At 42.1% G+C, this 15,000-nt stretch overlaps 1 protein-coding gene across 2 annotated transcripts in view; it reads right to left on the minus strand.

Annotated features, from left to right (window-relative positions):
- The window catches only part of tnksa (tankyrase, TRF1-interacting ankyrin-related ADP-ribose polymerase a), a 63,919-nt gene that overhangs the window by 21,320 nt on the left and 27,599 nt on the right, over positions 1-15,000 (minus strand). For both annotated transcript variants that reach the window (XM_035607750.2, XM_035607749.2), the window contains 7 exons: positions 13,545-13,620; positions 4,401-4,495; positions 4,051-4,117; positions 3,673-3,859; positions 1,756-1,877; positions 1,551-1,642; positions 1,249-1,327 (listed from right to left, as the gene is read on the minus strand). In XM_035607750.2, coding sequence (XP_035463643.2) covers positions 1,249-1,327; positions 1,551-1,642; positions 1,756-1,877; positions 3,673-3,859; positions 4,051-4,117; positions 4,401-4,495; positions 13,545-13,620 — 718 coding nt within the window. The remainder of the gene's footprint in view (positions 1-1,248; positions 1,328-1,550; positions 1,643-1,755; positions 1,878-3,672; positions 3,860-4,050; positions 4,118-4,400; positions 4,496-13,544; positions 13,621-15,000) is intronic.

Raw genomic sequence — 15,000 nt, forward strand, 5'->3', positions numbered from 1 at the left:
TCTTCCCCTGAGCGAGCAGGCAAGTTTCTCGGTGGCACATGAAGCCAATTTCACAAAATATGATAATTTTATTATACAATTTTTTTTTTTTTGGTCCAAACTCTAACATCTGCACACAGACTTTGACTCTCACAAACACGCTCAGTAACATCCATTCTAAATCAGATTAATCACAGGTAAAGACAATTTGATGTAAACAAATTCTCCAACTTCTCTATTTCAAAAAATAGATATTTAAAAATAGATAAATTTACATAAACTTTGTTAATTACTCAAAAAAACATCAACTTTCCACTCCCACAATGCCTTGCGACAGCCTCAGTACAACAAAAATGTGTCAAGTTTGCTCCTGGTAGATGTTGTTTATAATTAAATACTGAAACTGTTATATTTAGAAATGACTGTACATCACAGATGGCTACGTTTCATGATTATATCGAAACCCCCATCACAGTGTATGAAACTTCACATTGAGATATCGATGGACTGTATATCACGATGCAATAAAACTTACGAGAGAATCAATTGAGAACCTGGAATATCTGTTTTCGCCTAATCCGACAAATTACCTCATAAATCATGCTTCATCATATCGATGCAAAATGATTGTGTAAATGTATAACTGTCATGAAGCAAGTCCAGAACATGGATTTACAAACGCTGCCTGCGAGAAATGATTGGTGATTTAGGTATTAAATCACGTGTAGATACAGGGTGAGTGAGACATAATACAATTAATAATTTGTCCCACATTCAGAGTTACACGCTTGATGTGTACAGTACACTTACATGAGTCAGTATCAAAAAGTGATTGCATGGTAAAGGGGAAGAGGACAAATTTTTCAGGTAATGGAAATGCGATGAGTAACTACTGTCCCTGAAAACCAACAGGGTCGTGTTGCTTCGCTGCGTTCTGCTCTACTTTCTGTTAAAATGTAAAAATCACTGCAGGGTTGTTTTTTGGTTTTTTTTACAGTGAGTTTCTCCCTGTAGGTCTGTTGAGTGTCAGACCAATGTGGACACTAAGAAAAAACAAAAAACCTCCCGCCTTTTAAAGCTGAAGGTCGGACACAAACGTTGATGCGTCAAATAGCAAAAACTTTTACAGCAATTACTTTACTTTATGGCAACGTTAGAAATACACTACTGAATAAATTTTTAAAAAAGTCAGATGAAAACAGATGGAAAGGAAGGAAATTACAGACAACAAATTGGTTAACACCATGTAATGAATGCCTGTAGTTTTACCTTCGCGCCATGTTTCTGTAGCACCTCCATAATGTCATTATGAGCTCGCTCCGCAGCCACATGGAGAGGAGTCATGAAACTACAGAGGGAAAGAGAGGATTATTAAAACATGCTCTTGTATTTGTCCTTTTCTTTTTTCTGTTTTATCAATTAAAAAAAAAGTCACAGACTGCAGGTGAACCATTAAATTGTGGTGCTTATCAGTACAAACCAGCAGCCACTGGCAGCTTCAACCTGAAAAATGATTGGCATCAACTGGATTATTATAGAATTTTCATTGACAGAGTATCAACAGTACTCACTCTTTATTCTTTTCATTAACGTTGGCACCTTTCCTCAACAGCAGCTCCGTCACCTGTTTCCTTTTGGGGTGAGGCGATGCTACAACACAATGCTAATGCACACACAAAGGGATAGAAACGAGGGGGTGAGATTTGTTTTGTCTTTGTATCTCTACAAGTGTCGATATCTGTGCGTGCCTGAAAAGAAGCTGAGTGTTTGTCTCACCAGCGCAGTCTCGTGTGTGTGAGGGTGTTTGAAGTTGATGATCTCCAGCGCCAGGGTCTTCTTGGCCTTGGTCACGTCAGCTTCTCGAGCCGCTTGAAGAAGCGAGTGGCCCTTGAACTCGTCTGAAAACACACACAAACTTGATTACTTCAACGTCTTATTGCCCCCAGCAGTGCTAACAACACATGCAACAGCCTGTGTGCTGCAGTTGAAGCAGCGAAACACGTGATCGTCCCTCCCCCAGAAAACTGAAAAATTAAAAACAACAAAGTGCTTTGCTTCAAGAAGCGAAAAAGTGAGTCTGTTCAAGTCGGGGCACTCATGCATTTGCAATGAGTCATTAAGAGAAACGGTGAGAGCAGCACAGATGTCACTTCTTCTGTTAAATGCGGTCAAGAGAGAGAGAGGGAATCAACAACATGAAAAATAAAATTGCTGTTAAATTGGAAAGAGACGTAGCCTCAGCAGTTTATTCTATATGAGAAAGTTGAAGTCATTTTTCATCCCTATTAGTTTTCCACACCGTGGCTCTCAAACCTCTGGGTTTGTGGCCCCGTTTAAAACGAAGCAAAGTCTACTTTGACTACTGTCGAGTTAGATTTGAATGCAGTGTTTTCCTGGTGGTGAATGGTTTAATGTGAAAAAATTGAGTAATAAGAGACTTACTGGTGGTTTTGCATATGTATAATAGTCACATTCTTAACTGATTTGAACTATTTTTCTTCGATTCACTTCCTTGAAAACGGCTTCTGTTTTAGTTTCATTTTAAGATCTACAAGACCCGAATTTCCGCAACTTGAAACACTCGAGATCAGAAAACCTACGAAGTGAACATTTACAATTTCTGAGTTACTGTATTTTATCATCAGTTAATGTTGTTTAGCACTTTGAGATTGCTTTTAGCATGAAAGTGCTCTATAAATGAAATTTATTATTGTTATTATTAGTATCTGAAACCTGACAATCCACCCCCAAACAACAACTAGTTTAATGTGACAGACAATCAGATTCACATCATGCCCATCATCTACTGCCATTTTCTGATCCGTGCATGTCATCATTCTTTCATTATTGCTGTTGGCAAAACATACACAAACAAAATTGACTTTTAATTTATACGCATCCATCTATCTCTGTTCGTTTCATCCTTTACAAAAACAAAGAGTTGGTGGTTTTACAGAGAATTATATGCTGGACTTTTTCTAAGTGGCCTCTTCCTGGCCTTGGAGCTTGTTGCCTGGCAACCTCACAGTCAGAAATGGATTTTTCGAAAATGTCACACTTTTCCTTTAAATAAAAAGGCTCTATTATACTTGGCTCACTCTAATGTCACATAGGTAACCTTCCACTTCTTCCACTTTGTCATGAAGATATGAATGAAATCAATTCTTGCGGCCAACATAAAAAACTTCTGTGGTCAGGCCCAATCGGAGGAAGTATTTTTCATTCTTTAATGCTCAGGTGACAGTTTCTCCCAGGAAATGCTTTTAAGGACTTTTCTTGTTTGCTTCCAAATTAATCAGGAGAAATAAATTATTTAGTTTTGTGTTTTGTTTGATACCGATAGACTGCTCTCGTCTTCTGTGGCGTTTCACACTGTTAAGTACAAATCAAACCAATGACTGTGAGCATCAGTTGAGACTTCATTTTGTATGTAGACCTGCTGGTTACCAGATGCTGGCATCATCTGTCTCTCTTCACACCAGTAACTCTTTGTTTTCTGCTCCGGAAAACAACAGCTCTCTTTTCAAAAGACTGAGATTTCCATTCCTAACTGTCTTGACGCTTTAATTAAATTCAAATCGACTGCTGTGTGAACACACCCTTCCGAAAAAAACCAACCTATTCATGAGTTCAGCGCCATGACACATTTTCCGCGCAGCCGCACACTGTACGTACTGTAAGCGCCACACTCACATGTAAGTCTCTCCTTCAGCTCGGGAGTGGGCGCCATGTCCACGGAGCTCTTGCTGTGGCAGTTGAGCAGGGTCGGGTCGGCCCCGTGGCTCAGCAGCAGGGAGCACACCTCCACTCGGTTTTTAGACGCCGCCTCGTGCAGCGGGGTGAACTGCCACAGGTCCATGGCATTAACGCACGCGCCATGCTGGAAGGAAACACGGGATCGGTGGAGGAGGAGAGGGGATTAGGGAGAAAGAGGTCACAGGGGGGAAACATTGTATTTACAATGTATTTGGGAAAAAATACATTCTCTTGGGATTTTCCATTTTTTGTTATTAGCAGAAATATAATCATACCAAGTATCCACTGTCTTAGTAAAGTGGTGTTGGCGTGTACCTTTAGCAGAAGCTCCGTGACTTCATAGTGTCCGTAAGAGCAGGCATTGTGTAGAGGCACCAGACCACTGGAACATAAAAGAACATTTTAATTAAAACAGTTTATCAAAAAGTCAATTGGAAACCATTCAGAAAAAAAAGTTAACAGCTCCATTCTTTTCCCTCTCCACTATTTTTTTTTTTTTTTTTTTATAAAGTCTTCATTTTATTAAAGACGTTCATTAAAAAAAACTAAAGCTGCTTTCAGACGTGCTCCAAAGCCGGCAAATCTGGCTGACGCGGAACTTTTCCAGCCAGAGAATGTCCGAACGAGCCCACATGAGAACGCTGATGTTGTGTACTTGTACGTACCCCTTGTCCTTGGCGTGGACATCTGCTCCGTGCTGTAGTAACAGCTGAACTATCCTCACCCTGTTGTATCCTGCCGCCAGGTGAAGTGGGGTGGACTGCGGGGATGGGAAGGAGACACATAAAGAGACGAAGAGAAAGAGAAATTACGGTCGGGATTTCGTTATGGTCGGCCCTGCATACGGAGAGCGCTCTGAGGAAGCGCACAAATCGGGATTTCTCTCTCTCAGCAACAGATATGCGAATATTTCTAAAGGCACGACTTTCCAGGGAGAAATGGGATTTTTTCCACCCCTGAATCAGTCCACGGTGACAAAGCGTGACTATATTTCCTCCATGAAAATGATGAAAAGCCGCGGTTCTGGGTGCATAATGATGTGACTGACACGAGATGGCTTCAGCTCTCAATGCAGTGTTTCCTCTATGTGCTCTCAAGCAAAAGGCCGTTCTCCCTCCGAGCTGGAGCGACACCCAGACTGAAGGAGAGAATGGCCGACAATGTTCCCACTATTCGTTCACATTAAACCTGATCAAGAGAGAGATTAGAAGTGTGACCGGGAGCTAGATTAAAGCTGCCTGCATGATATGACACAGATATGACACCGTTCATCAGGCTCCGAACTTTCTAGACACGATGAACCAGCAATGTTCCTCTTCCAAACCTACAGTACTACAAGTCCTGAAAATCAAAACACTCTGTGATGCCACAATAAAACAATGAGATCCGTGTTCAGGAGGTGTGACGGCGGCAGAGCCTCGCACTTTCAAAAATAAAACCAAAAAACATCTGCATGTCAAACCTCAAAACAAGTCAGCTGTGAGCAAAACAACTTACAGACATTGTTTGGAGGGGGATGTCAATTGGCTACAAGCCAGCGGTTTGTCAAGGGTTCATGGCGGCAGTTGAGTAAGTGTTGGTCTTATTGATATTTTTGTGTTATTAAGCCAATAACAAGGTAATTCAATGGAATGTTGCATATACAAAACCTTGGTAACATCAGAAATATAAGCTCTCTCTGATTATACTGCACCACTTGCATCAAAAAGAAAGAAAGAAAGCTTTTAACCTGAATCAGAAAAATACAAACAGTGGATACAACTTGAGGAGGTTTTTCTGAGAATTTTAGCTCCATGACTTCAGAGGGAGCTGGAAATAATAGATCATCTCCGCTGCTCACTCAGCTCTGCTCAGCTGAGAAGCGGCAGCGAGGCAGAGAGGCAGAGAGCTGGGTGGACAGATGGTTCGCTCGTGGTACGGGATGTGACAACGGCATCGCGAGGAGCGGTACACGGCGCACAGTTAGTCACAAGCCTTGTTTTATATTATGCGGCGTCGTTCTGTGTCTGTGTACTTGTTACTGCAAACCGCTTTGAGCATAAATAAACAGGAAAAAACTGTAAAGCATTAATCAGGTCCTCCGTACATCTTTTAACGACTATAGCCACCAGTGAATCATCACTTGGGCCTCACACACAAGCACGCATGCACACGCTGATGCATCAACATGATGTCGTTGCCAGGGTCAGGCTAGTTTAAACTCCTCCTCCTCAATCTGTCAGCGTGTTTGTGTGTGTGTGTGTGTGTGTGATAGAGAGGCCGCTGCCACAGTAGGTCTTGTATTGAACTCCCCACAAAGAAGTTTATTCGGAGTCAAGTCATAAAAAACAGAAACAGCTCGAGCTGAAACTTTTATTATGACCCTCTTGACCCCAGTAGCCACGAGCCAGTCGCAGCAATAATCCAAACTGTATCGTCCATTTGACCCATCCTCAGTCCCCCCAAATATTCCCCCCACTGCAGCCGCTTCTTTCTCTAAGTGCTCTGAACCGCCATCTTATGGAGTTCAGCTTCTTTTGCACTTTTTTAAAATACACCATGGCCTTATGGTGAGTTTCATTTAATGAATGCTCTTTGAATGAAGACAGTGAAGTGCAGCGAATCAAGTCTCATTCCTGAAGTGTTCAATAATCTCCTTCTCATGGGCTATCTCACTCTAAAAAAATTAATAAAATAATCTGTTTCCTCTGCCATCTCTGGAAAGTTGGCAGAATCCTCCCTCACCTTCTGCAGCAAGAGATTCCAGACTGAATAGGGTTTGGCCTTTTGGAGCCGATGGAGGACGTCCCCAGTTTCTGCCATTATGCCTAAGAGCAAGAGTTCCCCAGGAAAGTGCCCTGGTCTTTCCTGTGGTGGTCTCACTCAGTGTCTCGCCTCTGTGTGCCTCCTGTGATTAAAATGTGATTCTGACAGGATTCACTACCTGTAGTATGTACGAGTGTGTGACTTTGATCCTTTGATCATTGCATCATTGGTGATTTCTCATTTGCATCATAATGGAATGTTTTGGTTTTATTTTACAACAAGATTTTGAATTGAATATGTATTTTTCTGGGCGTTTTACAGGGGTCATACTTTAACAAACTGCTCCGAGAAGGCTCATCAGATCCCCCTGAAACTTGGCTGGGCTGTATCGAAGACATTAAAGATGAACATTTCCTGAACTGTTGGCCAGGCTGTGGTGTGCCACCTAACAGGAAGTTGTTTTTAGATCGACTGTGCATGGTCCAATGTGCACCAAATTTCACACGTTCGATAAGCGTACCGCAATGTCAAAAACACCGCACATTTTGATTCAATAGCCATTTGAAAACATGCGGGGTGTGAAATCCGCTGCTGCTGTGTCAGTCCCTTTGTTCCCATTTTTCTTTAACCTCTCTCTCTTTAACATGCTCCATCTTGCTCTCTCTCCTCCTTACAAGCCTGTCAAGTTGTTCCCATGACAACGGTGACTGCTAGCTGTCAGCAGTTGCCATAGCAATGAGACATGATCTATCTGGTAGGGCATCATATGGAACATTTTGTCTCGTGCCATTTGCATGAATGCGTGCACACGCACTTGTTAGTGTGTGTCAAGATCTGACGTGTGAAGTGCTCCCTTAAATTTTTTGGAGCAGTGTATGTATATATATATATATATATATATATTTATACACTCACACACCTTTTACACCCTGTCTGTGTGGAAAATAGAGGAGCAGCGTTGTGATGTGCAGCATCAGTTTGAGCATCATCAGTAAGTGACGCACATATATTCATCTAATTGCGATATTTCACGGCACATTACTGACATTGGTGTGGATTATTGTAATAATACTGAGCATGACTAACTGTTACTGAGGTACTGTCTTGAATTTATACTACAGACTAAATTTGCCCGAAAGTGACTTCCTAATGTGTTAGAACAAACTAAAACAAAATCTTCTTGGTCGTTTTCAAATACAACCAAATCATGTCTTCAGTTTAACCACCTGATGGATCAGTCCAGTCTGCTTGAGATGAGGTTGAATAGAGGGTCAATAATTAATAAGTTAATCGAAAACTATGAAACTAAGGGTAAAGAGTAAAAAAAATGAATCAAGCTTTGCGATCACGTGTAAAGTGGTTGGATCTAGAACTATATTATCAAATCTAAATGCGATCCCTCTGACTCACGGCCTTCACCTGTCTCTCTGCTCTGCCTCCCAAACAACAGATGTGAGGCCTGAGAATTTTTTTATTATTATTTGAGATATTTAAATCACAACTGAACTACATCCTTTCTTCCGAGGTAGAATAATTAAAATGAATTTGCAAATTAACAGCGCTTCAAAAATGTTTTTAATTTTGGGAACCAAGTATTGTGGCATCTGATTCTTTGTGATAAACTACCAGTGAACCCTCAAGCTGCAGCTGCATACATCTTCCTGAGACAACAACACACCACCGGGCTTACATGGAAGCGAGAGGCAAAATTCGTCACTGCCAAAAGTTTATTAAAACTTCTCCACGCCCTATTTGTCATCTGCCATCTGAGCGGTTAACAAACGCCTCTGGATATTCTCATCCTGTGTTTCAGAGGAGAAGAAGTGTAATATCTCCCAGGACCGGGCGCCGGGTTACATTTACGCACATCACCGTCATCGGCTGTCACCTTCATCCTCGTCGTCTTGTGAACGTCTGGCTGGGTTTTTTTTAACAACTTTAAAGCAAACTTCTGCAAAGACAAGACGAACCACGGTGGCCTCGATTCCGATCCGCGAAACAAACCAGGATCACAGAGGAGACCCACAAATGAGGGCTTAATATCAGAGGAGAGTTTCCAGTCCAAGCTGACACATTTTTCAATACAGATAAAGACGACAGCACTGTCGAATATTTCGCTTCGAGGTTCAGGAAATAGCCGTCCCTGTATTTCAGCACAGGCGGCTTTTCATTTTAATAATGCTGTACATTTACCATGGAGGCTTGGAACTGACAACATGTAAAGCCAAATACATAACTAAACAATTTTATTAGATAAATAAATGCAAAAGATTGTACGTAGAAATTACCTATCACTGGCAAATGTTATTCTTTATTTCAAATCCATCTTCCTACTTAATTGCGGTCAATTAAATCATTAATCTATTTGATACAATAATGGATTTTCGGAATCTCATAAACTTATCTACATTTTCAGGGCTCCACAGTGTGTCTAAGTTTAGTAATGTGCAAGCTGAAATATAACACAATGCTTCTTCCAATGGAGTATTTCAAACTCATTTACATGTATCTACTTTTTATTTGTGAAAAGCTCTGGAGACACGTGGTTTCCTGTTGGCGTGGGGCTGTCCGCAGGATAAGATCGCATAATCAACATTTAAACAAGGCTTCAATGAAAGTCTCTCCCTTTCTCTCTCCTTCCTCCCGCTCTGTGAATCTGAATCTCGGTCTTGCTCTCCACTTGTCAAGTTCCTTTGATGTTCCTGCCAGCTAGGACACGAGTGGGTGCAAGGATTCTCGCCGGTTAAAATATATAGATCGAAAATTCGCAATATTCACAAAAACACAAACACACATGCAAACGAATGCAAACGCACATCCACGACGGATGGAGCTCTGCATAGTCCAAAACATGAAACAAACAGAAAACTCAGTTTCTAGCACAACCGCTGACAGTCCATCTTCTGAAGCAAGTGAAAAGAGAATATTGATTATTTTTTTATTTTTTTTAAAGGTCCAAATCCAGTGTATGTGTGTCTAGAGTGTCTAAATATGTGTGTGGGAGTAAGCAGTAGGTCTCATTAGAGGCAGCTAGATAACTCTCTCCACTCAGATGTACTAACAAAATCCTACTCCGACAGGTCCTCAATCATCTGTGATTTCTTATCATCTCATTTCAAAACCAAATCGCATTAATATGCTGCTTTAAAAAAAAAAGCCCCCGCTCTTCTGGAAAGGTTTTCCACACGGTTAAGAAACCTGCTCTCATTCAGCCACAGGGAAGAAAGTGCTCTAGTCCAGACCCATGTGATCAGAGGTGTCCAAATATCTTTGACCGATTAGTGTATGACTGCCTTTCTCCATCTTGTTTACTCCCCCTCTGTCCTACTTTGTGTGTGTGTGTGTGTGTGTGTGTGTGTGTGTGTGTGTGTGTGTGTGTGTGTGTGTGCCTGCGTGTGTGCGTGTGACGGAGAGCTTGTGCCACTGCTAATTAAAATCAAAGAGAGGAGAACGAGGAGGAGGTGAGAGGAAGAGAGAAGTGCATCGTTATCAACAACCATTAAGATTCTGCAATGCTCTGTAATTATTATTATTATTGTCTGTGATTATTATTAATGCCCTTGAAACGTTTTCGTCCGTAAGAGATTGATCAGTGTGCTGACCAACAGTCAACTTGTGTGTCTACAATTGATTTAATTTGGAAACTTTGTCAATGTGTTGGAAGTGTTGGTTAAATATTGTCAAAATCCAGAGCCTGAGGTGAACGCTTGTTTAAATTATATAGTATTACTCGTAATAAAATGATCTATTAATTATTTGTTACATCTTTTGTTTACATTATACTCATTAAAAGTTGTGTGTAACCATTTTAACAAGCCAAAACACACACAGCATGTTTTCTTTTTAATGGTAAGCATTAGTTATCGGTAACAGCAATATTACAAATATGCCAATTAGCAATTTAGTACTTCCTTTTTGCAGTGAACTCGTGGATGTACTGACAATTATCCCTGGATTACTGACAAAGAAGCAAGTTCTGGAATTTTATTGGAGATGCACATCAGAAATTCCCTCATCTACAGTAGAAAGACTTTAATCTGTAAACACTCATTTATTTGAGGTTTTTAGTGTCAGCATGTTGACGATATACAAGTTGTTTATATCCGTCTTTGCATGTGTGTTTGTAATAAGAATGTTAATGTGTCTATTTTTTCTTGAGTTATATTTTTCATTGTGACCTTATACTTTCCAGTGCATTGATTTGCTTTAGATGGTCAAGACAAAAAAACAATGGTGACAAGTGGGACAGTTTTTGCTGTCCTTCATTTTCACTTTATATCTGTATTTTTTTAAGCAGAACTCACTCAATAATTTCTATTAGCAGCGGGAAAGTAAATCTCCACCACCCTGTTAAATTATTCAAAGGCCATAACGAGGATAAAACTGCACTGGTGTGAAAATATATTCCAATCTACTGTGCACGACTGCTCCCAGTCTGAGCATCGCCGAGCATTACAAACACAGACGTGCGCGGGAGAGGTCATTTCAGAAAGAAGCCAGAGCGAGGATATTTATATTCTGGACATGGGCCGCATTCATCTAATTATGAACCATTAAATTTCAGCGCTTCTCAGTGATCCGCCGCACTTGTCCCCGGCATCTCCAAAGGATTTCAAATTACACGGGTTTTCCCCCGGGGGGGTCCCATATCCCCCGGCAGGCCACCTGCGCAGATAATAGCCGGAGGACGTTCCTTCACAATTACGGGTATGACGCCGACGTGATGGATACAGGCTGCAGCTGAGCATCATCAACAACACTGAAGTGCCCATAATTATAGGAAAAGAGCCTCCTCAAGACTGTTAACAGCATTTATATGACAGTTACCAAAAGTACAGAGTGAAAGTCTCCCTGGCTGTCCCAGCAGTTGTCATGGAAACCAATAAAATACAGCATGCTCTGCTTTGATGACCGATAAATTACCAGTTGCCTGAAATTAAAACTACCTGGTCGTGAAAGCTTCTAGAAGTGTCCTCCGCCTTTCAATAGCTGGGGAAAGAAGTGTTAAGGCTTTAAATAAAGAGTTGTGCGTTTACGTGTTCATCTCCAACGCCTCTTCAGGAGCTTTTCTCCTCTTGACAATAATAATAGTTTGGAGTAAAACCCCAGGAGACACTGACGAGAGCTCAAGAGGGACCCCCCGCAAACCTTGGGGGGGGGGGGGTAACTGGGGTCAGCCTCGGTCTTCACTTCCTGTCAGTTTGGAAAGCAGTGGAGTGGCATGGACGACTTCGGGGACCTATTTTTCGACTAAAGATAGAAAAGACAGGAGAGTAGTCACATTTTTATTGTTATTTCCTTCCAGTATTTCATCCAAAGGACTAATCAGATTCAAGCCAGAGGCTCAAGACTCCCAGAGGATGCGTGAAGGGACGATGTGGTCAGAAAAATAATTTCTATAGAGTCAACAGGATGGACTACAGCACTTCTCTCTGTTGGCCAATGTACTTTTGGTGTTACTTAGCATTCCATTTAGCATACCCGGCATTTTTTTTTTTCAATGGCCTTAAGCCCGAATCTACTGTAATTTAATAAAGCCAGAATTAACTTGCAACTGCAACACCAGCTGACCAGAACACTCTGATAACACTAAACCATTATTCAAGCGTGTGTGGCGCACAGGTATTTACAATGAGGTTACACACTTCTCATAATACAAGACGTGACCAGCACGAGAAACTCAGAGGAGCTGCAAATTGCGCTCATTCTAGTTTCACTCAACCACTTTCATTATGTTCAGCTTTGTGTATCACACCAAACGGAAATGAACCCACACTTCAGTGGCTCTTAATTTAACGGACGCTTTCCTCCGCTCAGCCGCGGACATTTTGGAAAGAACTGTTGTTCCACGACGATCGTTCATTCCAGACAAAGTTAACTGAATTTCTGTTTGACCCGAGGCCGGAAAACGCATATTCCTCCTCTTTGAAGACGTATTTTATCATGACTATTCTATTGGTCACAACGCCTATAATGTCTCTTAGCCCAGTGCTGCTCACCACACAGTGTGTTAGTCATCTTCGTGTGCCAGAGGTTTCGGGTAATCACTTCATAACTATCCACTTGTGTGAAATCAGTCCACTTCCAAAAAACAGCACATATTTCTCTGTGTGGATTAAGCCAACTTCAAATCTCAGTTGCAGGCCATGACAATGTATTTCCCAATCGGCTAATTATTCAGAGTGATGGTTTCTTGCATAAAAACAATTTTTTTGGCAACAGCTTTTAGTGTTCTTTGTTTTTATCGGAGCTCTTTTTAATAGTTATAAGAGTTAGAGAAAGTTAAACTCTCGAGAAAAAGTAAGTTTATTTTAATTAAAATACGAAACCAAGCATCCAAGGACTAATTAAAGAGAAAGCCTGAAGTATGGAGGAAGGTGCCGTCCTGCAAAGTAAAGGCCGCGATCTTTTGTGTGTATTGTAATGTTCTTGCTGTGAAGCAGCTGCAAGAACTGCGTCATGTGCACACAATTATTGAGCACACCTGCTTTCTGACAAACCGTCGTCTGCCTCTCTCGCAATTCAAAACAGAAATGCATTCGGAAAAAGTCCGCTAAGTAAGAGCAGCTCTGCATTTTGTATATTCCCCCCATCGAGAGACAGAAGCGGAAAAACAAACAACAAGCTCATTATTCGCATTCAGTAAAAGAGTCGTCCCCGAGTCTTGACATTGTTTTCGCGTGATGCTCCGCGCAGCTATTGTTCAGCGACGAGCGCTAATTTATTTACTGATGGGTTCGTGTCTCCATCTCTTCATTTTAATGAGTGACAACCACGACGGGCTGCCGCTGGCTGCAGGGCAGCGCCGAGATTATTGGATACATACTACGGCTGCCGATGACGGCGTTCGTTTCATTTTCCAGGTCGAAGTCAGTAAACGAAACCTTAAAGCACCTTTTGGATGGTTCTGCGACTCTGATGTCTCTCCTGCGGTGAAGTCGTGCAGAAAATGCCGGTGATGAGCTTGTTAGTGCATGACTGACTATGTGTGTGTGTGTGTGTGTGTATGTGTGTGTGTGTGTGTGTGTGTGCGTGCGCGTGCGTGCGTGCGTGCGTGCCCTTACCTTGCGGCCGTCGCTCGCATGGCAGTTGACGTTGAGCGGCGTGAGCAAAGCCATGAGCTTCTCCTCATTCCCGCTCCTGCAAAAGTGTACACACACACAAACACACGCATTACATCACACGCGGGAAACGTCCACCGCCTCAGAGGATTAGCGCTGTTGCTCAGCGGGAGAGTGTTGGGGGGGGGGGGGGGAAATGAGGGAGAATGAGATAAGAAGCTCGAGACTAAAGGGGGGAAAGACTGAGAAATTTCATCTTGCGGAAAAAAACAGGCCGGCGTAAGGAAATGTTGTGTGTGTGTGTGTGTGTGTGTGTGTGTGTGTGTGTGTGTGTGCTTTTTTCTAAACCTGACTGCGACGTAGCTACGAAGAATCTGACGGAGGGCGAGCGCTTAGCGCAGCTACGGAGGAGTTAAGATGGTGTTTCTGCTGTTGATTTGTGTTTCCTGGTTCTCAGGCTGGCTGCCCTGGCATTGGATGACCACTGGGAAGTGTTGCCAAGGCAGCGGCCCAATCCACCCGTCATCCCCGTGACAGCCCGTAAGGGAAAAAGCTGTCAGACGGAGAGAAAAGGATTATTCTTCTATTCTTTTTTTTTTTTCTGTGTTGAACCTCTCCTTCCTTGTCTTTGTTGCTACAACTCTCACTCTCTTTCCAAAAAAGTTATGATCACATCCTCTCCCTCTCCCGTTTTGAGCTTCCGGGTTTTTCTCCCAACTCTCCAGCCACCATTATCCACAGTCTCTCTGCTCATCCAGACTCACCACTTTTAAATGCACTGCTCCGCATCTCTATTTCAATTCCTCTTGTTCCTATCCGTTTGGCTCTAAATTGTGAAACAGCTAACATGTCCCTGAAACTGCACATTGTAGTCCGTACTATTTAACTGGGGTATTTAAAAGGCACAAACAGTTTACCATTATTCTCTTTGCGGATGCTCCGGGGGAAGGTATGATGTCACACAGAGGATCTACAGTGCCGGAGAAAGGACGGTGCTCACAAACACACCGGGAATATTTCTCCATTTAAATATGCGAACAGGAACGAGAATGCATTTCTGTGAAGTGCGGCTTCTTACATCTACATTTCCATCTTATCTCGGAGCCTTCCGAATCACTTAGGCTGTGTGTCAAATCGATATTATGCAACCATCTCACCTTAGAATAACCCCAACCCTTCCCAATCTTTTTTGATGGCACACTGACTTGTAACAGGGAGAGTGGTGCCTCTTTCATTCCCACTCCCCCAACCCTGTTCATGCACTGTTTAACTTTGGTATGATCTCCCACGAGAAGTGCCCAACTGAATGATAGTCAGCGGCTTAAGCCGCCACAATCTGGCCCAGCAACTAAGTGCATTAGCGATGCCAAACTAAAAAAGACGTATTAAAAAGTCATTAAAAACCGGCGTTCAGCTCCAATTTTTCAGTGAGGAAACTTAAAATAAGGACAATTCCGGA

The sequence above is a fragment of the Scophthalmus maximus genome, chromosome 20 (assembly GCF_022379125.1).
Source record: "Scophthalmus maximus strain ysfricsl-2021 chromosome 20, ASM2237912v1, whole genome shotgun sequence".
NCBI classification, from domain to species: domain Eukaryota; kingdom Metazoa; phylum Chordata; class Actinopteri; order Pleuronectiformes; family Scophthalmidae; genus Scophthalmus; species Scophthalmus maximus.